General features: G+C 48.3%; 1 protein-coding gene across 2 annotated transcripts; it reads right to left on the bottom strand.

The window, feature by feature from the left end:
• Positions 1–248: 248 nt before the first annotated feature.
• Spint2 (serine peptidase inhibitor, Kunitz type 2) lies at positions 249–25,472 on the bottom strand. 2 transcript variants are annotated; one of them, XM_021168809.3, is made up of 7 exons: positions 24,989–25,472; positions 7,377–7,547; positions 4,203–4,262; positions 3,290–3,343; positions 2,373–2,534; positions 2,092–2,130; positions 249–746 (listed from the first exon to the last, which is right to left on the bottom strand). In XM_021168809.3, the coding sequence occupies exons 1-7, from the start codon at positions 25,092–25,094 to the stop codon at positions 580–582; spliced, it is 759 nt and encodes a 252-aa protein (XP_021024468.1). In that variant the 5' UTR covers positions 25,095–25,472; the 3' UTR covers positions 249–579. The 2 variants fall into 2 exon arrangements, with proteins under 2 accessions (XP_021024468.1, XP_021024469.1); XM_021168810.3 differs by lacking the exon at positions 7,377–7,547 and having other exon boundaries at positions 24,989–25,466.
• Between the last annotated feature and the right edge of the window lie 527 nt (positions 25,473–25,999).

Below are 25,999 nucleotides of genomic sequence, written 5' to 3'. Positions count from 1 at the left end.
GACATACACCTGTAATGTCAGCACTTAGGAGCTGGTAGCAAGCCCGAGTCATCTCAGCTATGAAGGCAAGTCAGGTTAGCCTGGGACCCCTGTAGGATATGAAAAACAAACAAACAAACCAACCAACCACACTTTGTGTCTAAACAAACGGAAAGCAAAGCCCTGACTCCAGAATGACTGAGCAGTCCTGAGATAACCCTTGGCGCCTGTAACTGGTAGTCACAAGAAAAAGAAACCAAACTACATAGTAAGTTTTATTTTAAAAGGCCTACTTTATTAAACACATTCTTTCAGAATCCCGATTTTTAAAAAACCTTTATCTACTTAAAAAAAAAACCCCACATAAATCAAACAAACAGTGTCCTCTACAAGAATGGGGCTCCTTCCTAGTGATGTTAGAGGAGGCAGGCAATGGGGAAGGGCAGGGGAGCTGTGGGAGGGCAGGGTCAAGAGGAGGCCCTACGCAGCCCAACAGCACTGGGAAACAAAGACCAAATCAGACACAAGCAGTTGCTCTCTTTTTAAACAGCACAAGTTGTCACCCCCCCCCCCCCCCCCGTTTTCTGAGCACTGGGGCCTCTACAAGACACAGGTGTTCTTCACCAGCTGCTCCTTGTCATCCGCAGTGCTCCAAACGGTGCGCAGGGCACGCTCCTGCTTTCTGCGAACCACACGGATCAGGCAGACCATAGAGGTTCCCAGGAGGAGGATCAGAACCATGAGGAACAGCCCCACCAGGATCACCGCTAAGGATAAGAGGGAGCAGGTAAGACATGAAAAACACAGGCACAGGGGGCCAGCAGGGTGACCCAGAGTGCACAGTAGCCAAAGTGGACTCAGAACAAGGACCAGATACCTTCTTCAACCTGGGAATCTGACAGACTGTCTGCCGGAGTAGCCAGTGCAATGCCACACACACAGAGTGGCTTTTGAACTTTATTTTAAAAATTCTATGTGTATGTGTATTTTACCTGCCTGCATGTCTGTGTAGCACATAGTGCCTGAAGAGGCCAAAAGAGGGTATTAGAGTCATTTAACTAGAGTTAAAAATGGTTTTGAGTCACCATGTAGGTGCTAGGGATGGAATCTGGACAGTACGTGCCCCTGCCTGCTGAGCTATCTCACCAGCCATATTCTGTGTTTTGTTTTGTTTTTTTTTTGAGATGTGACCTGTAGTGGCCCATGCAGCCACTCTGACCTTGAAATCCTGAATGGCAAAAGATGAGTCCCGAGTCGGCCTGAGCAGTGCAGTCTGCTAGGTGAGGGTGTACCCTGCAGAGCCAGGAGGGACCCTAGGGTTTCTAGCTGTGGGTGAGCAACAGCAGCTGCCCCACTCGTCAGTTAAAATGCCTTCCTACCAGGTGATGCCCTATTTCAGGCATGTGACTCCCTGTGACATCCACCTGGCTCCCTCCCCATGGGCTTATAGGGCCTAACTAGCCTTCTGGGGCAATCCCTTGCCCAGCTCCACCCACAGCCAGTCCTCCAGACCTGGGCACCTTTCCAGCCCAGCCTTGAGAACCAGCTTCTACTTCTAGAACAAGGCAGACTTGTAGGCCAGGTCTAGGATCCTTCACAGGGAGAAAAGATCAAGAGGCCAAACCAGTGTGGCAGGTGCACAGGGTAGCACCTGTCTTCCGAGGAGGCTCAGAAACAAAAGTGTGAGGACACAGGGCCCTCACCAGGCCAGGCTGCCTACTGTCTTCCTCTTGACACCCCTGTCCATCTTTCACACTCCATGGGAGTTAAATTCCCTCCAGGCCTGGAGTTACCGTCAGAGGCTTGTGGGTGGACTCCACAGGACAGGCTTGTCTGCCAGACACTTCCTGTAGCCCAAACACAGTCTGCCTAGGAAATTCCTGATTCAAGCTCAGCTTCAAGTTGTGTATAGTGCTTAATATAGGGCAACTGTCCACACATTCCAAACTGCCTAACCATTTTCATATAGACACAGCCCTCTGCCACCAGGACATTCCAGTGGGGAACAATGTTGTAAACAAGGCAGAAAATACACTGGGGAGAACCTAGTTAGTCCATGAAGGCCAGTGGGAGGGAGGTAGAAGACAGGCGGAGAAGGCAGAGGCCACTTACCTTTTAGGCCCGGGGTCAGGAAAGGATACATCTGCTTACCTACAGAGAATGCAAAATGCTACGGTCAATTCCCTATGCTCTCTATCCTCAGAGCTGGAACCAAGGTTGGTCTCCTCTGCCTCCTGAACTCTAGGGCTCTCCTCTCCCCAGCAGCTCTGGAGGCTCTGAGACCTTGTCACTCAATAGTCTAATGGACATTTCCAAAGGCTTCATCTCAGGAGAGGGAGAGGAAAAGAGCCTCCAGGGCTCCCCTGGTCCAGGGATGGGGTCAGCCGACTTGCCAGAGCAGCGCTGCATGCATGCTTCCTGGGAGAGGTAACTGTTCTTGTTGCCTCTGCACCCGCCGTAGATGAAGCTGATACAGGAATTCTTTTCAGCGTCATAGTACCAGCGAGGGAAGGCTGCGCGGCATGGCCCAGTGACAGCCTTCGGGACACAGTATTCTGGAAGGGAGAACAAGGGAGCCTCAGGGGGACAAATCAGTAGGGCCGAGGAGAAGCACATGCCCCTCTTCTTGTGTGTGCATGTGTCTTGATATGTGTGTTTCAGAGTAGTCTTTAACTCGTGGCAATCCTCCTGTCTCAACATCTCCTCTGCCCAAATGCTGGGATTTCAGCTGCATACCACTCGTGGTGGGGGAGGGGCTGGCTTCATTTCAGGCCCTTGTTGACAAGCACAACCATGTTGCTCATGCAATGCCAGGCACTTTTTCCTCTGATCTGCCCTGGGACCCTCACCTTACATACACATGGGAATTATGTACAGGGCATAGCTCCTACCCACAGCCAGAGCAGGTGAGAATCAGGGTGGCAGGCAAATTCTGGAAGCACATACATACCCTTTTTTTTTTTTTTTTTTGGTTTTTCGAGACAGGGTTTCTCTGTGTAGCCCTGGCTGTCCTGGAACTCACTTTGTAGAACAGGCTGGCCTCGAACTCATAAATTTGCCTGCCTCTGCCTCCCTCTTTAATCCCTGCTGGGATTAAAGGCATGCGCCACCACGCCCGGCAAGCAACACATATCCTTTTGACTTCACTTTGCTGGCACATCTGGATTCCCGACAGCCTGAGCTACCCACTGAGGCTCTAAGGTGGTAGCTGAGGTGTAGCTACTTGGCAAGGTCTGAAGGACTTTGTAACAAGCTCTTCCTGGTAAACCCACTTCCCAACTGCATAAGGGCACAGTTGATGAAGTTATACCTTCATAGTTGAAGCTCTCATCAGAGAGGTCCTCAGAATTCTGCTTTCTGGGAACTGCAACACAAAGATCTGGTTAGGAGGGACACAGGCTAATCGTCCAAGCAGGGCTGCCTTTAAGGGGGTGGACATACCCTTGGTCCTCATGTCCTCTGGAGCACAGGACACACTCAACACCCACTGGAGGTGGGTGGTACTCTTGCTACCTCAGGGGTTACTATGGAAACTAATCACAACCATGTGTCTTGAGGTGATCAAGAAGATTGCTGTGTTTACTTTCTGAAGTACCCAGAAACTTATTCTACTGGGGCAATTTCATTCAGAAATATGCTAAAAATAAGAGTTGCCATGCAGGGTCCTGAACAGGTTATCAAGGGCCAAAACCAACCAACCAGGCAGTGCCTAGCATTGCCCCTCACCCATTCTCCCACGGGCTCTGGTGTCAGAGAGTCAGGGCAGGGCCAGACTGTGGTGCATGGACTACCTGGGGGGGGGGGGTTGTCCCCATTGGAGGTATAGTCTCCTCCCCCTAACCCTGTGGAAGGGCAGGTATTGCTGGCTCTGCTGGGCCCCAAGGGTACAATCACTACTAGCTGGTACAAGGGACCACTCACCCAGGCTCCTGCAGCAGAGTCCCTTAAGCATAAAAGAGGAACAGGGCAGCTACTGACAGCTCTACAAAGCAAACTAACACAAAGCTACAGATGAAGGACAGCAGCAGTTGGCAGAGGACAAAGGACTTCTAGAGAGGGAGGGGGACAGAACCCCAGGGGGGAGGAGAGGGCACAGGAAGGCAGACAGCAGCATAGAGGGAAGGCAGGGTGGCTCTGCAAGCACAAGCCAGCCCTGTGGTTGCTGTGCACTGGAGGCAGAGGGAGGCACCTGACAATTCCCTTCTCAGTCCTTAGGAACCTACCACTCAGGACAGAAGAGTCCGCTCCATTCCTGTTCCTGGTCATGTCATCAGTGGTGTTCTCTGTGAGGGACAAAGAACAGAAAAGCAAACTATCATCAAGTGGGCCACACATGTCACAACCAACCCTGGTGGAAAAGAAGTTCAGTCCTGGGGTGCATGTGGGTGGGCGTGGCAAGCTTTTTACTTAGAAAGGAGGGACTGGGATTGCCTGGGGACTCAGGGCAAGAAGCAAAATGACTTTGCACTGTCAGGGCTTCCAGGGCCATGTCTCCTGTTTAAAGTAGAGGTGGAGTTATGACTTGGTTTTGTTTTTCGAGACAGGGTTTCTCTGTGTAGCTCTGGCTGTCCTAGAACTCACTTTGTAGACCAGGCTGGCCTCGAACTCAGAAATCCACCTGCCTCTGCCTCCCGAGTGCTGGGATTAAAGGCATGTGCCAGCACTGCCCAGCACATTATGACATTTTTAACTATATCTGAAAATGATTTTGTGTGTATCTGTGCATGGGTATGTCACAGAGTACACGTGGAGATGAGGGGATAGGTTTCAAGAGTCCATTCCCTCCTCCTACCATGTTGGGCCCTGGAGTTAATACAGGTGTTGTTACTTGGCTTTTACCTCCCCCTCGTTCCCCCCCCCCCCCACTATCCTCATTTGAACACAGATCTTAAGCAGAGAGAGGTGAATGGAGATGCTTAGACATACCCATGGGTGGTTGTGTCTTTCTCAAGGACATCACCTCTACATTTGGGGGAGGGGAGTTATTTATTTAAAACACTTGTGTGTGTTCGCCTGTATAAGCATGAGTTTATGTATACAGAGACTGCCTACAGAGACCGGAAGAAGCCCAAAAAGGGATTTAGGAGCTGGGTAGCTGTGAGCTGCCTGATAGGTTGCTAGGAACTGAACCCTGGTCCTCTGTAAGAGCAGTAAGCACTCTTAACTGCTAGGTGGTCTCTCCAGATCCTTATTTTGACTTTTTGAGACAGAATTCTTTCCACCCCATTACTCAGGCTAGCCTGGAACTATATAGCCCAAATAGTCTCTCAGACTTGTAGAAATCCTTCTGTGGGAGGATTATATTCTGAAGATGGCATCCCAGCCAGTCTGTATTTATTTACCTACAATTTTTAAAGGCATAAAACAGTCCATATGTATTTAATATCACAGAACTGCAGTTACAATGGCTGAGATGACACGGTAGGCATGAGGACACTCCTACAGTCAACTGCTTCAAAGGCTGAGGCAAGGCGGTCAAAGCATCCAGCCTGGGTCACACACACCTTGTCTCGCAACAGGGGCGGAGTAGAGCAACAAATAAAGAGACTTCAAAATGGTCAGATTTTGTTGTTGTTTGCTTGTTAGGTTTTTGTTTTAGTTTTTGTTTTAAGAGACAGGGCGTCTCTGTGTAGTCCTGGCTGTCCTGAAACTCGCTCTGGAGACCATTAGGCTGGCCTCTAACCCACAGAGATCTACCTCCCTCTCCTCCCGAGTGCTGGGATTTAAGGCGTGCCCACCATTATCTGACAAAATGGCCAGGTTTGTTGTTGTTGTTGTTGTTTTATTTTGGGTTGTTGATGGGTTTTTTTTTGGGACACATCTTCCTACATTGTCTAGGTTGGTCTCAATTCCTGGAGTCAACCTGCCTCTACTTCTCAGTTTTGCAGCTGGAACTACAATTGAGTAAGACAGTGCCTGACATCCGATTTTGTCTCCAGCACAAATTACGGTAGTGGGTGTAGAGGCCTGGGGCTGGCCTGATATCACTCAGCAGTCACCTCATCCCGGTCCCCTCCGTCTTCCTCTGCCCTAGTCAAGCCACTTTCTGGCAACTCACTAGAAGGCTTGCATACTTTTAGACAGTCTGGCCCCCCTGGGAGATTCCAGTTTCCATTATAAATTAATCAACTGGCACAACACACACCTTCATTCTTATTTGGCCTCCTTCAGAACTTGCTTGCCTAGAAAACCGGCTGGCAGGACTCCAGGGGTCAGTGGCATGGGCAGGTTTCAGCCTGAGTTACATGAGAGTGCCAGGAGGCGACAGACAAGCAAATGCCCACCGAAACCTTCCAAGCTCTTGCAGCTGGGATCTGGTTCTGACCCACGTCCAGGGAGATATTGAGTGCATTACGCCAACCAATTCCTGCTCATGTCCTTAACACTTTAGGGGAGCAAACAACATTTCCAAGCTGTCCCCTCCACCAAGGAGAGGAAAGCACACGGAAGCAACATTCTCTCTACTCAGATTCCTGACATGCCAGTTGCCACCCAGAAGGCGAAGGACTGGCCTGCACTGTCTGAAATCATACCCTAGCTAGGCACCTTTAAAACTGCACTTCAGAGTTTGGGACCAGTGGCCCAAAAGAGGCAGAGGCAGGAAGACAAAGACGGTAACTCAGACTATGCAGTAAAGAAAAAAGAAAGAAACATGGACTGATGCACCAAGTCACAATCCCTTCTGTCTGTCTGTCCGTCCCCTTCCCACCCCCAGCCTCTCCCAATTCCTCAGACAAGCAAACTTAGGCGCTTCACCCCATTGCAGGAGACCAGTCACTGCCTGAGGCCATTGCTGACCTGCCTTCACAGTCTCACGATGCCTTCTCATCTCTGAATGCAGAGCTCAAATCCAGAAAGGGAGGATAGAAAACCATAAACACCACTACCTATGGGGGACTGGGGCTCAACACAGAACCAGTCACAGCTTTAAGTCAACAGGCAAATCTGCAAACCAGGAAGGGTGGCACAAAACCTTTGTGGGTAACTCAGCCTTGGCCTTGGGAACAGCAGAGAGGGATCAGGACTCAAGGCTCTACTGGGCCTTCAGGTTTATTTGTACTGTAACGGTCAATGCTACCTTCAAGAGTGGAGATGGATGGATTTCACGGCACAAACTCCAGTGTTGACTCCTAACATAGCTCTGAGAACCTTTCAGGTCACTTGTCTCAGAGGATGCCCGAGGAACCAGGGCCTGTAGAGTGTGCAGAGGCCAGGTAATAGGCTTGACTCTTTTTGGTAAGAAGTAGGGAGCCTGTAGCGAAACCAGTGTGGCCACAGGAACCAGCACACTGGGTCTGTTTCTACTTTTGATTCTTACCCCATCCCGGGTTCTGACTGAAGAAGTAAACATCCCAACAATGAGCTCTAAGTATCTACTTCTCGCACTGCAGTCTTACCAGTGACACCAGCACACTTGTCAAGACACTCCTCCTTGCTCTGGTAGTTATTGACATTGCCTTCACAGCCTCCATAAACAAATGGCTGGCAGGACCCATCAGTGATATTGTACCACCACCTGGGGATGGAAGCCCGGCATTTCCCCACTACCTTCGAAACTCCACAAGACTCTGAAACAAAACAGAACCCATGTGGGTTGATGGGGACAATCCCAGGGTCAAAACACACACACGCACATACTCTGTAGGAGGAAGTTCAAGCTGTTCAAGATATTCCAAAAAGGAAGCAAAGTGTTCTGGCCTGCCAGTTCCTCTAGACCTGTTCCCAGAGACAGCCCTGATGCTGTCTTCCTTGTACGGAAAGGAACATCACCTGGTAACAGCGTCCAAAGCACCTGACACAGCTGCAGGTGGCTTCTGCCCTCGACGACGCTTACCAGAGCGCACAGGTGAGGGAGTGGCTCAGCAGAGCACTTGCCAGGCGTGTGCCAGGCCCTGGATTCCAGGCCCTACACACTCTCCCACAAAGACTATCGGTACACACACCAACACTCAAATCCAAGAACTTCAGAGACCAGCTTCCTAACTCTAAAGGGCAACCCAGCTCATGGGCCTGGGTTCCAGAGAGTCCTAAGGTTTACCCCCACTCCAATCAAAGGAAAAAACACCAACCATGGTATTCTAGTTGGACACATTTGCAGTCAGTGAAAGAGGCTGGTCAGGGGGCCGTTGTGGACAAGGGAATCACCTGAACCAGAGGAGTCACTCTGGAGGGCCCGTGTCTTCCTCTGCAGTGGCACACTGTCCTCCCCACCCCAGACTGACGGGCCAATCTGAATGAGCACCCAAATGTCAGCTCTCAAGCTCAACTGTCCCAGAGCTTGGTCACAGGTAGCCCTTGTTACTCTCCAGCTTGCTCATGTCTAGTTTGTTCTACTACTGGAGGTAATCTTGGGAATTGCAAAGGGCAGGATTTGTGCTTCTGTTGTTACGGGCATGGAACCAGAAATTCTCAAAACACCATCTAAACTCACAACACATTTCTACTGTGAGAAACATAAACTTTCCCATATATGCCAGTACATCTCAAGTAAATAACAAAAAAAGGAAAATTGCAGGACCAACGAGATGACTCAGTGGGTAAAAGTGCTTGCTGCATAAGCCTGATGACCCCAGTTCAAAACCTGGACCACCCAACTCCACCCCACCCCACCCCACCCCAAAGGCTGGATGCAGTGGCATACTGGATCACTCTCAGCCCTCCTCTAGCACTGGCTTATTTATACATGCTTGCTGCCACACCTGGCTTTCATGTGAGTACCAGGGATGCAACTGCAAGTCCTCATGCTTGTGGCTTGAACCACCTCCCCAGCCAGGCTCATAGCAGACCTGTAATCCTGTTACTTGGAGGATGGACCAGAGGGATGGAAAGTTCAAGGCTAACCTAAGTTACAGTGAGTTCAAGGCCAGCCTGAGGAATTTAATAAGAGCCTATCTTAAAAAAACAAAACAAAACAAAAACCAAAAAGAGCTGGTGACACCTAACTCATCAGTAATGAAATTGCCTGTAAGTGTAAGGCCCAAGGCATCTCAGTAAAAAAGAAAAAAGAACCAGCTGACATACACCTGCAACAGGAACTCTGACAATGTGCCAAAGATTACAGACCACTGGTGGATCAACAATGTCCAGAGCAAACACACACAAAACAGAATCCTTTGGTTTTTATTTGGTTCAACCTACACACAGCCAGACAGACGAGGCAACACTGCTCCCAACAAGACAAGATGAAGAGATCCGGGCTGGTGAGATGGCTCAGTGGGTAAGAGCACCCGACTGCTCTTCGGAAGGTCAGGAGTTCAAATCCCAGCAACCACATGGTGGCTCACAACCATCCGTAACAAGATCTGACTCCCTCTTCTGGAGTGACTGAAGACAGCTACAGTGTACTTACATATAATAAATAAATAAATAAATAAAAAATATAAAATGTTAAAAAAAAAAAAAAAGATGAAGAGATCCCACAGGATCTAGTCAGAATCTCTACTGAAAACAGGAAGGAACCCAGTGCCACAGAAGCCTTGCTGAGCTGAGTCCTGTAGTCGCCAACAGCTACTTTGCCACTGTTGTCTGTGTAGTGTTAGGACAATGTGGTGGTGCAGAGCCATAATCGCACTCCTGGGAGGGAGAAGCAAAGCAGGAAGGTCAGAATTTTAAGACTAATCTCACTGAGCAACACAGTGAATTCCAGGTTAGTCTGGCTAGAGTTGTCTTTAAAACACACACACACACACTTTAACAAAAACAAACAAACCAGAACACTGAGTGAATGGTTCAGCTGCAAGCCAAACACCTCGAGTGTGGTCTCTGGTACCTACACGGTGGAAGACAACTCCATTCCTAAACTTGTCCTCCCTCCTTCCTGTGACCTCAAGTGCTAAGACAAGCTTGAGAGCACACATGCACACAAATACATGTTAAATATAACCACTACCACCGCTACCACCTTCACAATGAAACAAAATCACAAAGTAACACCCTTTACTTCCACACAAGGGCACTGGAGCTTGAAGAGACCTACACTTGCACTGATCTGCTCAGAGTCCAGGTTCTGGGACAAGGGCTCTTCTGAGCAGCCAAGGGGGAATGCTGAACTAACACCTACAGGCAGTGGCAAAACACAAACCAGAGCTGCTTGGAAGCTGGACTCTTTATCCATGAGCTACACGGCAGCCGCAGGTCCTACTGCACATGTACACAGGCCATGACACAATTCGGGAGGACAGGGTCTCAAATGTTGGGATTACAGACACGTCCGACCTAAAGTACAAAATCATTTCTACTGCTTCTAAAACAGGCAAGAAAACAGGGAGGCTGGGCAGACAGGTGGTCACACATTCTATGCAACCCCAGAATTGGGAGGCAGGTACAAGAGGATTAGATCACCTCAAACTGGAACCTAGCCCAGTCTACTCAAACCCAGTTACAGGGTAGCCAGAGGAACAGAGCAAGACTGTCTGTCTTGCTTTTATGTCTCCTACCTCTCTCCCCATGAAAACTGAAGGGAACACACCCTAATTTGGCAGGCATTGCTATAAAACTGCAGACCAATGTCTGGGAATGTTGTCAAGAAGAAACAGGTTTCTCTGGTTCTCGGGTCACTAGTTCTAACCAAGACAATCTGCCAATGGTTCAATGACTTCACCCTGCTTTGACAAATGGAAAGACTTGTTGACTCTCTCCCTCCCCCTTCCCTCTCTCCAGGTGCTGAAGACAGCATACCATAACAGGGACTGCCCGAGGCAGGCCAGGATGGAGTCATCTCAGAAGCCCAAAGCAGCACCTCGTGAAAAAGGGCGGCAGACACATCTCTCCAGGTGACCCACCATCAGAAATAAGGGACTGTCCGCAGTAGGGGCATAGACCAGGATGGGGACATCTAAGTAGCCCGAGGCAGCTCTTTGTAAAGAACAGTTGTTCCCATTTCTCCTAACCTTAGCCCTGGTCAACAGCTATATAGATTTTATTTGTACGTGACTATTTTTAAGTTGGCCTTTGTGTACATAATTATTAATAGAATAATATATCTGACTTTCCTATTCCCTTCTCCTTCTGCTCTGGTGAACTCTGTGAAACTAGATGTTCCTTAATATAATGATTTTTTTTAAAGATTCTATTTATTTATTTATTTATTTATTTATTTATTATATGTGAGTGCACTGTAGCTGTCTTCAGACACTCTAGAAGAGGGCATCAGATCTCATTACGGATGGTTGTGAGCCACCATGTGGTTGCTGGGACTTGAACTCAGGACCTTCGGAAGAGCAGTCAGTGCTCTTAACCGCGGAGCCATCTCACCAGCCCTGATATAATGATTCTTAAACAATTAAAAATTGAGGAATAGGGGGCTGGAAAGATGGCTCAGCGGTTAAGAGCAATGACTGCTCTTCCAGAAGTCCTGAGTTCAATCCCCAGCAACCACATGGTGGCTCACAACCATCCGTAATGGGGTTTGATGTTCTCTACTGGTGTGTCTGAAGAGAGCAATGGTGGTGTACTCGTATGCATAAAATAAATAAATCTTTTAAAAAACTTGAGGCATAGGGGTGCTGCACAGTCCTAATGCCCAGGTGCATGCTGTGCGCTCTCATCCTGGAAACAATGTAATAACTACACAATGGTAGTTTCAAATTAACATTTGACTTGCAAAGAAAGTTTAAAGAAATTATGCTCAGAAATATTAGAAAATGAAACAGAGCCAACATTGGGACCCTGAGAAAGGAAAAAGTTATTGAAGTTATGAAGTAAATTTTACACAACATTTGAGAGTGGTTCCTGGATAAACAAGTATAGAATGCATAAAATTATCTATCAGTAAAATGAAGTCAAAACACTGGGACTCTTAGGAGAGAGAGCCATCCTGTGCAATATACAGAAGCTAGAGAGCTAGCAGAACTGCTGAGGGAAGGGTTAACCTGATTCCTCTGGCTGCTGCCTGGCAGTTTTGCACACGTCTTTATCATAAGAGTTTCACAGGAAAATGCACGTAGCTGACTTCAGAGCTCTGAAGTATAAGTCAAAAGTTTTTTTACCTGCTTTTGGAGTAAAAATAAAAGACTGGGGCAAGTTAAAGGCAAGAGAGTGAGGTGTGCATGGGGTAAGTATAAAGTGTGTGGAGGGTGAGTGAGTGAGTGAAGGGACTATGACGAGTGTGAGTGAGTATGTGAGCGTGGGAAAGGGAACGAATGAACCAGAGAGCACAGCCCCTGGCCCAGAGAGAGCAAAAGTACAGCTTCAGCTACAAGACAGAGAGAGAGAAGCTTAAAAAATTGCCTCAGTTTGTACCCAAAAAGTTGTCTGCCTGTGTTTATTATGCACCTTCCAGATAGATATCCCTGCTTCCAGTTGAGAACTCCAAGCCTGTGTCAAGGCTGGACCCTGACAGACAGGGTCTCTCTCTCTCTGTGGACTAGGCTAGTACTGATCTCTCAGCCTCCTAAGAGCTGTCACCTTAACAAGGTCTTCACAGAAAGCTCAGGCTCCTAAGCATTACCAATCTGATTAAGAAGACAGACCAGATTATTTTTCACAGCTGTGAGTACTTATAACAAAAGCAGTTTAGGGATATTTCAAACTGCTGAAAGGCAGAGGAAATACAGTGTCTCACTTCTTAGCCCTATCCCGGGTTCTGAAGGGTGAGCCAGGCCTCCATGTGCCTCTCTACCTTGCTCATCTTCCATCTGCTCTCTCCACTGAATTCACAACCACGTGGATCCTGATGTTTTCTTTTTTGATAAAACAGGGTTTTATGCAGTCACAGTTGGTCTTGAACTTGCTATGCAGCTATGGATAGCTTTGAAGGAATGATCCTCCTGCCTCCCAGTTTTTTCTTTTCTGAGGCAGGGTCTTACATTGCAGCCCAAACGGGCTTTGACCTTAGGTCTCGGCCTCCCAAGTGCTGAGATTACAAGTGTGCACCTCACATACCCAGCTTCTTTCGTATGTTTTATACCCATCTGCTTTACTCTTGCAAGATGACGCATGCAGGTAATGAAACTCAGGGTTCAGTGTAGGGCAAAAGCCCTACTACTCAGCTACACCCCAACTCCCAAATTTACTTTTAAAACACAATTTCTTAGGGTTCTGCTTGACCCCTATTTGATAGTTGCTACACAGTCAAACTTTGGCTCAAAACAAAAGAAATTGGGCTAGAGAGATGGCTCAGCAGTTAAGAGCACTGACTGCTCTTCCAGAGGTCCTGAGTTCAATTCTTAGCAACCACATGGTGGCTCACAACCATCTGTAATGGGATCCAATTCACTCTTCTGGTGTGTCTGAAGACAGCTACAGTGTACTCGTATAAATAAAAATAAATATTAAAAAAATTTTTTTTCAAAACAAACTTGCAGTCTTGTCTCAGTCAATGACTGCATGATCACATCCCACTCACTACTGAACCCGAAGGGCTCTTTAAATTGCAGCTCACCATCTGCTAGCTGTACACACAAAGATCAAAAACATGTCTTGTTATGGTCCAGTGGAAACCTGACTTGCAGGATAGTGTGAGGTCATGAAAAGCAATCTTATACATATGATCTTTAATGTTTGTTAAGTTGCCACGATTATAATCGTAGCACTTAGGAGAGAGCAGGCCAATATAGCCTACACACTGAGAGCCTTTCTCAAAACAAATGATCAGAACAACAAAATAATTTGGTTACAAAGGTAAAAACAGTATTTACATAGCACACTCCAGTTTGTTTGTGTGCGACTGAGTCTTACCAAGTAGCCCATGTGCAGATCAGGCAGGCCTTGAGCTCAGAGATGTGCCTGCTTCTGCCTCACCACTGCTGGGATTAAAGGTGTGCACCACCATAGCTAGTTTAATATTGAAAACTGAAAGTGCTTCATTTCTTCCTCCAAATAACAGAACGTCTTGTATTCTCACCACACTTCAATGACACTGCACAGGCCTCCTCAGTTGGCCTTTTCTAATCTAAACCACATCTAAGACTTAACCGTGTCTCCTACAGTGTCCAGCACTTGATATGAGGTGGCCATGGTGGCACATACCTCCAGTCCCAGCAATCTTGAGGCTGATAGTGAGACTGTATCTAAAAAAAAAATGAAAGAAAAACAACACCTCACTCCTATAGGATTTCACACAGAGGTAGCTCCACCTTACTGGTTTCCATGAAACCTTTGCAAGCTCTAATGTATGGCCACAGCCTCTAATGGCAGCACCAACATGGCCATCACTCCCACGGTCACTACTTTATTGCTTGGGTACATTTCCCCTGCAGTTCTGTTACTGTAAGTAAGCTGCCACATAAGCTATCACTCACTCTGCTATGTGCATTAGCCAAGTGGCCAAGAACAGTGTGGGCAACTCAGCAGCAGCGCCAGGTAGCTCCCACAGCCACCTCCCCGACGTGGGGCGAGCAGCTGGTTACCACCATTTTACCCACAGCACTCTCAGGGGTCAGTCCTGGAGGCTCTCACATGAACCCCACCGCAGAACCACAGACTACTGAGTGAAACTGGTAATGAAATCTGGGCATATGGAAAACTAAAACTGCCTTTGCCAAGACTTTGTAGGTCACATGGTCTCTGGCAGTTGCTATCATGACAATAAAAAGGTGTCACAGACCGTGTGAGGAGACAGCTGCACTACAGCAAATGCTTATGTGTAGTAAAACCAAATTTCATATAATTCCCAAATCACAACACAGTGTTCCCTGGATTCTGTTCAACTATTCAAAATTAAACTGCGGGATGTAGTGGAACATACATAACTTAGGGGTGGAGGCAGGCATTGTTACAAAGTGCAATCTGGGGCTGTGAATGTGGTATAGCGGGTAAAGGCATTTGCCCTGAAAGGCTGAAGACCTGGGTTTGATCCCTACACCCCACAGCGGAAGGAGAGGACTCTTCCGAGTGCATGATGGTACGCTGGTGCCTGCCCCCACTCACAGACATCATGTCAAAACACAATAATGAATTAAAAACTTTCACTCTCTTCTCTGAGGTGTTTAGAAAACATCATTCACCACCATGACATACCACCTGCGAAGTAAGAACCCATAACCCAGACTTTTGAAGATTTGCATAACACACATTCCTCATCAGTTTATCCTCTGCCAAAAAGTCTAGGCAGTGTACAAAGCAACTGTGCTCTTCTCATTCAAGCTGCTTAGAACGCTTAAGGGTAAGGCCAAAGGCAATCAGGTTATAGCTACAAAGATCTTCAGACAGTGTGAGGTCCACAAGCTGTCACACTAGCAAATGAAAAAAACAGATCCAAACTGGCCACGGTGGTGCACGGCTTTAACCCAGCCCACAGAAGCAAAGGCAGGCAGATGGCTCTCCAGTTCCAACCCAGCCACAGTAGTGTGTGGAGAAGGAAGAGGATGGGGAAGGAACGCAGAAGGGAGATGAGACAAGGAAAAGGCAATTGCTCAGAGCTGGGAACTGTTGTAACACCCACACAAGGCTAGAGGCTCAGATTTATAGGCGCTGAAGTCTAACCAACACATCTGTTTGTGCTGGCAAGCAAAACAACCAGAGACATCCAGATAAGGGAATACTTCAAGCTGTTAAAAATAGACATGTATGTACCAGGGGAGGATAAAATAAAAACTGTCCAAGACAGAGGATGGAGGAGAGTGGTTTGTCTTGTTAAAGTTTTACAAATGCAGTCCTGGAACTTGCTGTGGGGATCTGACTGACAGAAAACACTCAGAGATCGCCTGCCTCTGCCTTTTGATACCGCTGGGATCAGGGATGCTTTTTTTGTTTTTTTTTGGTTTTTTTTTTTTTTTGGTTTTTCGAGACAGGGTTTCTCTGTATAGCCCTGGCTGTCCTGGAACTCACTCTGTAGAACAGGCTGGCCTCGAACTCAGAAATCTGACTGCCTCTGCCTCCCGAGTGCTGGGATTAAAGGCGTGAGCCACCACGCCTGGCTAGAGATGCTTTTAAAGACTGTGCCAAGATGGAGGGGAGTGTGGATTACCCCCATTCAGGATAAACTTGGCCCACCAAGTGGGGATGTATGTTTGCCCTCCACACATCTGCAATTAGGCAGAAGCCCTTAGACTTACATGGATAGGAAAATGAATAATAATTCATACGGTTTATAATAAGCTCTTCGAATTTGTAAGGTACAAAGGAAACAACCAAAGGGAGTGTACAGTAGCAATCACTTAGCAGAAGTACCTAACAGACTGCAGAGCACCCAGGAATGAAGCTGTGCATCCTCTGAGTAGCTAGTTTCCTCGCAGTGACTCTGGCCTCTTTCTGTTTATTTCCTCACTCATAGGAACAGTAACACAACACACATGCAGGGGGTTGGGGGATGAGCAGAGGCTGTCGAGATGGTTCAGTGGGTAAGGGCTCTTACCACCAAGCCTGACACCTGGAATCTAATCCCAGGACCCAGTTATTGGAAGGAGGAAATTGACTCCTAAGGCTTTGCTCTGTCATAAATTCACATGTGAGCACATGTACACCCACACCCACAAATAAAAATGTAATAGAAAAGCTTAACAGGGGCTACAAAGATAGCTCCATGGTTTACACCACTGGCTACTCTTTCACAGGACCCAGGTTTGATTCTTAGTACCCACATGGTGGCTCACAACCATCTGTGACTCCAGTTCCAGGGGCTCGAACACCAACTGCCTGCCTCCAGGGCAACAGACTCGCATGCAGGCAAAACACCCACACCATAAGCTATATACAAATTTTAAAAGTTTAAGTCTAATGGAATAAACTTTTAAAATATTTCCAATATTGAACAGAGGTAATGGCTTTACCACTGGGGCACGCGGCAGCTCTTTGTAGTGTTTGAGGGAGGGCCTCATGAAGTTGTGGAGGCTGGCCTTCAAGTTCCTCTACAGCCAAGGCCTTAATGCTTTGATTCCCCTGCCTCTGCATCCCTGGTAGTTAGGGTTACAGCCCTGTACCACTAAGCCTGGACGAAAAGCCTCACATTCTTTGGTACAGCAAGCCCACCTTCTCTGATTTAAGCCTGGCTAAAACAAGCAAATATCAGCCAGACAGGAGCCGTCTGCGCATTGATAGAGGCTGAGGAAGACAATCACTGCACCTTACCAGCTCAACGCCAGCAAGGGCAACACAGCAGAGTGTGAACTCAAAACATAAAGCCCACAGTTTTCAGGAGCTTTGAGAATAAAGCAAAGACCTGACTATGAAATTGTTGTGACCTTTTGTGTTCCTAAGGACATTATAAATATAGCTAGGCCCAAGTGGAGACAAAGGCCCGTCTGATTTATACCTGTTTGGATCAAGTAAGTATGGAAGTGTTTCTTGGCAAGTTTATTTACAAGCACTGGTCTAGGACCTTCCTTCAGACTCAGCTTCCAGCTCTGGAATAAATACATCGTTAATATTTTATTCCTTGGTTGGAAACCAGGACTCATGTAATACAGGCTAGCCTCAAACTCCACTGCTATGTAGCAGAGGATACCCTTCAAATCTTTCTTAGTCCCCCACCCCCACTGCCCAGAGTGCTGGAATCCCAGGCCAGAACAACCACAGCTGGTTTGCAAGTGTCAAGGATGAAACCCAGGGCTTTAAGCATTCAGGGCAAGCACTGTACACAACTGAGCCACGGCCACTCACAGCACCACCATCAAACTGAGGCTATCCTGGCAAAGTAGAAAGTCAGCCTTCTCTGCAGAGACCCGAGATGCTCTGCTCCCATTCCCTGCCCATTCACTGCTGCAAAGCAAAGCAAAGCAAAGCAAGGTTCTCCCAATATGCTAAGTACTGAGAACTTAGATGCTGTGAAGATAAGTTATAAATGTTTAAAATAGCCGGGGGTAAGTTGGGAGGGGATGCAGCCCAGTGATTCCAATACTCTGAGGCCAAGCCAGGACTACTGCTATTTGGAGAAAAAAAAAAAAAAGGTTTCACTGAAACTTAAGTAGGTGATAGACAGGGAAAGATAAAGAAATCAGCCTCGAGGCTAACAGGACAGAACTGTAAGAGCCTCCACTGTCCTTGACAACAGCAAGGACTCTAGGGGCTTGAGCCCTGTCTACACCATGACACTTTGGTACAGGGATACAGAGGAGTCATTTGGAGGCAGACAGTGAGGGAACTAGGGAAGGAAGAAACCTGGACTCCAGCTAGTGCCTGGACATCTGGTGTGTTTTGCCTTAAAACAAAACAAAACAAAAAAACCCAAGAGAACATTTTCTGTTGTGGTGGTTTGACACAGGGTCTCATGTAGCTGAGGAGGGCCTCAAATTCCTGACCCTTCTGCCTTAGCTTCCGGAAAGGGGATTTCAGACCTATATCACCACAGATACTGGACAAGAAGACAGTCAGGGTTGTGTTTTAAAAACATCTGGGCAGAGGTGGTGCATGTCTTTGATTCCCAACACCCAGGAGGCAGGGACAGGTAGATCTCTTGAGTTGGAAGTTAGATTGTAGAGTGAGTTCCAGGACAGTTAGGGCTACTCAGAGAAACCCTGACTCCGAACAAGAGACAACATTCCTGCTCTTGAGACTCATTTTATCAAGCTAGTCTGGTAGTCCATGGAATAGAGGATAGCCTCCACCACGCCTGGCCTTGTGCGGTTTTGGTTTTGTTTTTGAGAAGGGTCTCACCATGCTGCCCAGGGCTTGTCTCAAACTTTTGGGCCCAGGTGACCCTCTTGTCTCCCAAAATAGTATTTTAATTCTGAAGTTCAAAAGTTGCCATATACTTTATATTGTATCCTCTCCTCACTGTGTAGTCTTGGCTGGCCTGGAACTCACTTTGCAGAGCAAGCAGGCTGCCAGCTCTGAGGGTCACTTGTCCCTGCCTCCTAAGTGCTACGAGTAAAGACATGTAAAGAAAGGCATACCCCGCTCTTTGCCTTACAGTGGTTGACAAAGCACTTAGTTTGTGGTTAGCTAGATAGCTGACATATCTCATTGCTTACTTCCAGTACAAAGCCTACTAACTACCCAATGCCCCTAGGCACTGGTGTCTGGAATGTATCATTATTAGGAGTAACTCAATATTTATGGGTATTTATGAGCAAAGAACATTTATAATGACAAATCCAACCTAAATTACAAGGGTCATAAAATTCTGACCTTTTAGGTATAAAATATTTAGATGTAAAAGTTACATTTCCTAAGCTATCGGCTGAAGACAAACAACGGCTCATACGCACTGTTACTACGGATTCACCACTATAACATGAACCTGCCCTACTGTGATAGCTTGCTAGAGAAGAAGCCATTTCTAAGACCTCCTTTCCTCCCTGTGGCACAAGCGTGAGTTCACTGTGTGCATCATGCTTGTGTGTAGCAGTCAGGTCTCACATACGTGTGTTCAATTTTTCTTTTTTTTTTTGCAGGCTATCTATCCCTGACAGGCTGGCCTGGAGTTTAAGAGATCCATATGCCTCTGCCTCCTAGTGTTGAAATTAAAAGCACAGACCACCATGCCAAACCCCTCCACCTTATATTTTGAGACAGGGGCTCTCACTGAATCGACAGTTTTTACCAACTCACCTAGTCTGGCTGCCTCCCCTGTAACACCTGGCTTCTGACATGTGTGCTGGGGAGGTCTCATGCTTGTGCAACAGGTCTTTACTGACTCAGCTGGCTCCCTAGCCTATTTGTTCAGGGTTCTATTTGGAAACCTAAACTGATGCCTAGCACTTAGTAGGTACTTGTAAGTATATGTTAGCTAAATTAATAAGCATTTCAAACAGCATTGCCCAAAAGCGGGACAACTCCCTCTTCAATGTGCCCAGCTGATACCAAGTTCAGATGCACCTCAGTGCCTAGCTGCTATGCTGACCACCAGGGTCACACTAACCACGCAAGGAAGGAAAAGAGCCGAGAACTAATGGCGTGCTCAGTGGAGATTGGTGAAAAGTATGCCTTGCGGTTTAGGTGTTGGGGAAGCTGTAATTAACCCAAGATGCTTGAAAGTCAGTGGAGGCTCAGGAATGAGCGTAGCTGGGCTCAGCTCCAATGGAAATTCCCAAGAACTACAAAGGAAGCCAGATTAAGGAACCATTAACTCTGATGCCCCAGGCACAGCTAACAGTTACTGCAGCAGGAACCTAACAACTCATGACTCAAAGGGATTTCCAACTTGAGAAAATTGTTACCTTACCTTGTAATAATGATCAAAATTACATTATTTCAGCTAAGGTAGTTGGCACAAGCCTGTAATGGCAGCTGTTTAGGAGGTTGAAGTAGAAGATCCCAAGGGCAAAGCCTACCTGAGCTACAGAAGGAGTTCAAGGCCAACCCAGGCAACTGTGAATCCACCTCAAAATAGAAAAGTAGTCAGGTAGGCATGATGCCTACCTACAACAGGAGTTCAAGGTCACTCTTGGCTATGTATGTGAGGCCAGTCTAGGCTATATACAAGACACTGCTTCAAGATAACAAATTTAAGAAGTACACAAAAAGCCAGGCGGTGGTGGCGCACACCTTTAATCCCAGCACTTGGGAGGCAGAGGCAGGCGGATTTCTGATTTCGAGGCCAGTCTGGTCTACAGAGTGAGTTCCAGGACAGCCAGGACTACATAGAGAAACCCTGTCTCGAAAACAACAACAAAAAGTACACAAAATGCTTACCTCGCATGTGTGAGACCTTAAGTTAAATCCCTAGCTGTAAAACAAAACAAAACAAACAAAAATACACACACACGAAAAAAACAAAGAAAATTCAGGGCCCTTTAAATACCAGGGAGCTGAGCATTTGGTGAAGCAGCTTTCCCATTTAAGGAAGTAAAATGCTGGAGATCCGGCCATCACCCAAGACATACAGGCAGGCAGGCAGGCAGACAGGCAGGCGTGTGATGGGAATATGTAATCAGAGACTTGGGAAGTGTATCCTGTTTCACAAAGGTTCTTGGCTTTGGCCCATGGGTGCTGTGTGTGAAAACAGGCCTGTATTCTGCTCAGGTTCTATCAGACGCTCACACTGTCAGTTAATGCCCCCAAATTAAACACCTTAACATTACAAATCCCCAACTTTGGAAATCATACATTAGTGTAGGTTACGTCAGCCTTCTGGGGTGAGTCTCCATGGATCAGCGTTCCCCTGGTTACCTGCCTTCCCACATATAACCAGTGGCACACCCTTCCCACTGCCCTCAGCTACCAACCCTGGCAATGTCGGCACACCCTTCCCACTGCCCTCAGCTACCAACCCTGGCAATGTCAGATCACAGAACCGCAATCACACCCATGCACAGCCCTCAACAGCCTGCTCTGTCTCTACTTCCACCCAACTCTCACACCCTTTCATTTCTTCAATCTCCTTTCTGAACCTTAAAAAAAAAAAAATTAAGCCAAGATGGAGGTGCACACCTTTAATCCCAGCACTTGGAAGGCAGGGGTGGGTAGATCTGGGTCTGATGCCATCCTGATCTACAGAGTTCCAAGACAGCCAGGGCTACACAGAGAAACCCTGATTCAAAAACAAAACACAAAAACCAGAAAGAATAAATTTAGTAAAAAAAAAAAAATTAAGATTTTATGTCTCAGGATTTTGCCTGTGTGCATGTATCAAAACCATGTACACACCTGACCCTGAGAAAAAGAAGAGGGCACGGAACCAAGGATATGAATGGTTATGAGCCATAATGTGCTTAGTGGGAACTGATCCTGGATCCTCTGCAACAACCCCGAGCCATCTCTCCAGTCCCTATGAGCCTTCAAGATACCTTTCTCTAACAAGAACCTAGACCCGTGTTGGGATTGGTTCTAAGACTTTGTCTTATTTTGGCTACCAAAAGGTCCGCTAGCACCTAAGAATCCAGGAAAGTGACCCAAGAGGGTGGAGCTGAGGTAGCAAAGATGAAATATAGATTTTTAAAGATATTAACTCAGGAATATCGGAGGTGGGTGTTTGTTAGCCTCAGGGAGGATTAGAAATATGCACCCAGGCTAGAGAGATGGCTCAGCGGTTAAGAGCACTGACTGCTCTTCCCGAGGTCCTGAGTTCAAATCCCAGAAATCACATGGTGACTCACAACCATCTGTGATGAGATCTGATGCTTTCTTCTGGTGTGCCTGAACATAGCTACAGTGTACTTATATATAATAAATCTTTAAAAAAAAATATATATATATGTGTGTGTGTGTGTGTGTGTGTGTGTGTGTGTATAAATTTTGCTAGGCAGTGGTGGCACACGCCTTTAATCCCAGAACTTGGGAGACAGAGGCAGGCAGATTTCAGAGTTCGAGGTCAGCCTGGTCTAGAGTTCCAGGACAGCCAGGGCTACACTGAAAAACCCTGGGGGGGGGGGGGGGGGCATCCATCTAGCTAGTCATCAAAATTTGTGTGTGTTTATATGTGTGTGTGTGTCTCTTTCACTCTCGAATCTCAGGGGGCTCTGGCGGGTAGCTGGGAGAGTGACCCACAGGGAGCCAAAGTGGTTTAACTAACTCACCATTACATCCCTGCTTCTAGACCCCTCTCCCTTCAACTTCCCCAAACCTCAAGGCAAAAAGATGTCATCAAGAGTAGAAGGTTCGGCCGGGCGTGGTGGCGCACGCCTTTAATCCCAGCACTCGGGAGGCAGAGGCAGGCGGATTTCTGAGTTCGAGGCCAGCCTGGTCTACAGAGTGAGTTCCAGGACAGCCAGGGCTATACAGAGAAACCCTGTCTCGAAAAAAACAAAAAAAAAAAAAAAAGAGTAGAAGGTTCGGTCTGGTGAGATGGCTCAGTGGATAAGAGCACCCGACTGCTCTTCCGAAGGTCCAGAGTTCAAATCCCAGCAACCGCATGGTGGCTCACAACCATCCGTAACGAGATCTGGCGCCCTCTTCTGGAGTGTCTGAAGACAGCTACAGTGTACTTATATATAATAAATAAATAAATCTTTAAAAAAAAAAAAAAAAAAGAGTAGAAGGTTCGGCCGGGCATGGTGGAGCATGCCTTTAATCCCAGCACTCGGGAGGCAGAGGCAGGCGGATTTCTGAGTTCGAGGCCAGCCTGGTCTACAGAGTGAGTTCCAGGACAGCCAGGGCTACACAGAGAAACCCTGTCTCGAAAAACCAAAAAAAAAAAAAAAAAAAAAAGAGCAGAAGGTTCACTGCCTACCATCTGTCATCTGCTCCTCTCCACAGTCCTTACCTAGGGTTCACCACCTAGGCTGCATTTACTTGTGGGGATTTCCATTCAGACAAAGGAGCCTTGTTCTGTCTGCCCTACAATGACCTTGTCTTCCACATCACCTCAGTCTTACATGAACATTTAGATTTCTTCAGGAACCCAGTGTCCTCACCTAGGTTCAGGGTCCACTTTATCTAATTTTCTAGGTCTTTCCTTCCAGAACCTCAACTGTAACAATCTGCTGACCATACCTGCCACCTTCCCACTGCCCCTCAGCTACTGGTGAAGATAAGATTCTATGAGCAGCCTTTTATAATCACTCCTGTCCAAGTTCCTCCACTTCCTTTGGTAGCACTATACAGCTTGAACGTGCCAGAGACATGCCTTTGTTTGCTGAGAAAAACCAAACACCCATCTACGCTGAAAAAAAACAAACCCAAAACCTATCAAAACTGGTGCCTCTGACAAAGCTGGTGAAGCTTTCAAACAAACAGCCCTTTGATATACGTGAGGGCAGCAGCAGTTCACCGGCCCGAAGGCCGGCATACTTCAAAAAGGTCAGTAGGTCTAGTCTGTTCAGAAGGACACGGCCTAACCAATCACTTTGTGTGACCTTCCAAAGGCCTATGATGTCACCACCACATCAGGCCCGTTCTAGACTCAGACAAGGCAAGAGCTTAGAAAAGTCATAACCACAGTCACACGCCAGGTAACTATAGACACAAGGCAACCTGGAGTCTGGCTCTACTACAGCAATGGTCAACCTCTGCACGTCTGCCTCTGGCTCTCCAGAGCTGAGCCTCTCCCACCGGCCTGTGGCATTCTCCGTAATTCTTGTGTTGCCCTAGTCTTAGACACAGGAATAGACCATTCCTCAGAAGCTACCACACTCCCTGCTTAATCTTTCACCAAATAGCTTGCCCACTAAGGACTTGGGCCTCGTGGCCGTGTCCACTTCTCCCCTTCCTGACTTCTGTTCCAGCCCTGGGGGGGAGGGGGGTCTTTTCCTTGATCACAATTTTACTCTAGACCCTCCCACTACTTGGGACACTGGTCCCAAGGTCTTAGTATGGCTGCCACCTACTCATTCTTCTTGTTAGGATAGGTGCCACCCTCCTTAGAGTACTTCCTGAGTTAAGTACCCTTCACCATTTTCTATCACTGTTCTTATCCCGCTGTCTTGTTGTCACCGCTTCGTCATTTAATCTTTGGCGAGAACTCTGCACGTTAAGTGCTCGCTCCCACTGGAATCCACGCTCTGCGAATGCAGGAACCTGTCTAGTCTTGAGTCAGCCACGACCACCATCCTTACCGACCCTCAGCGGGGACTCAATTAAGTTTGCTCAATCAAAGAATTCTTTCAAAAGAGATCTTTTCAAAGCTGGCTGGTGGTGGTCTGAAGCAGTTAAAAGTTGTAACAGCTCTTGAAGACGCAAACCCCAGCTGCTGGGTGCCAATCCAACACTCGGAGACCAGACGTTCCTGCATTGGCAGGCACCTTGGCAAAGCTCCTCCCTTCCACCACCGCTGCTTCTCTTCTTCCTCGGGACATCATGGAGGGCTGTTGCCATATGTGATATCAACAGGTGTCCGAAGTGCGTTTTCCCTGTACCCAAAGCGGCCAACAGGTCTCCCGAACAAATTTCCACCTCTGAGGCTTGAATGCGCCCCCACCCCCACCCCGCGTCCCCGTCCCCACCCCGGGCTTTCTTTGGCCAAGCAATTTCCGCTTCGTTGAGCTCCTCACCCACTTCCAGCGCCACGCCTTCCTGGGTCAATACACCTCATCTCCCTCCCTTCCTCCTTCCTTCTGGAAGGGACACTTTGCTAACCAGTACGCCCCCGCGCTCGCCGGGCTCCTACCCTTCCTAGCCCGCCACCTGCAGGTCTGGCTCCACCGCCCGTCCTCCCCACCCGCAAGGCGCCCGCGATCCCTCTGCGCACCGAGTACCCCACCTTCGCTGCGGCCTCCTCTATCCCCTACTCCCGGATCCCCCGCCTGGCCCTCACCGTGGACGTCTAGTTCTCTGCTGGCTGCCTGGGCCCCGGAGAGAAGCAGCGAAGCTACCAAGGCGAGGAGCGCCCGGCCCCGCCGCAGCTCGCACAGCTGCGCCATGACCTGCTGCTGCCCGCGCCGCGCCTCGCCGCGCGCCAGGCCTCGAGCCGCCGGCCGTTGGGGGGTGGGGGTGGGGTCTCGCGAGCAGGTGCCGCAAAGCCCACGGCCGCGCACGCGCACTGCAGGTCCGCGGGCTCAGGTGCGGCTTCGCCCCGGAGTAGGACTTCGAGGCGCCCGGGTCCCCGGAAGCCCCTTTTCCTGGCTTTTGGCGCGTGCGACGCCTTAGTTGCCGCCCAACACGGTCCCTGGACGCGCGCGGCAACACTGCGACTCTTCCCCAGACTGTTGAGAGCCTCCACCCGTTCGAGGAGTGCTACGGCGAATGGCGGACGCAGGGACACAAGAGAAGGTGGCACCCAGGCTGGGGGGTGGGGCGCACCTGGCGGGGCGGGGCAGACACGGCGCAGGCGCGGAGGGCCCGCACCTGGCTCTGCGGCCAGCACCTGGCACCGCCCCCGGCCCTTGGGAGGAGGCGTGGCTGGCATTGACCCCGCCCCAGCCGGACCTTGCGGGAGGCGTGGGTCTGTTGGCCACGACGTCCTTGCGCCTTCGTGTTTGCGCTGCGACTATGGCGAGAGAAACTTTTCGGAAACCTGTGGCTGTCTGCCCGCTTTGCTTTAGCGTTCCATTAGGTGTGAGAAATGTATCCTGCCTAAATTCCTCGTTCTCTGTGCCATAACCAAATGTCCCGGATTGAGCAGTGGCCAGGCCAGCTTGGCCTGTGTGTCGTCAAACAGGATCAGCCCGTAGTAGTGGTGCGGAAGCAGAGGGAAGAGTGATCAGGAATGTGATGGTGAAATCCTACAGTTGAGTGAGCAAGGGTTGGGACAGTGAAAATCAGGGCATGATCAGAGCCCTGTTTCCTATTCAGTGCGACTGCCAGCTAGGCAGGGCACTGTCTGGAA

Source organism: Mus caroli, unplaced genomic scaffold (assembly GCF_978045245.1).
Source record: "Mus caroli unplaced genomic scaffold, Mus_caroli_1 scaffold_8, whole genome shotgun sequence".
Classification (NCBI taxonomy): domain Eukaryota; kingdom Metazoa; phylum Chordata; class Mammalia; order Rodentia; family Muridae; genus Mus; species Mus caroli.
The sequence above is the reverse complement of the archived record's forward strand: the minus strand, read 5'-3'. Positions and strand labels throughout refer to the sequence as shown.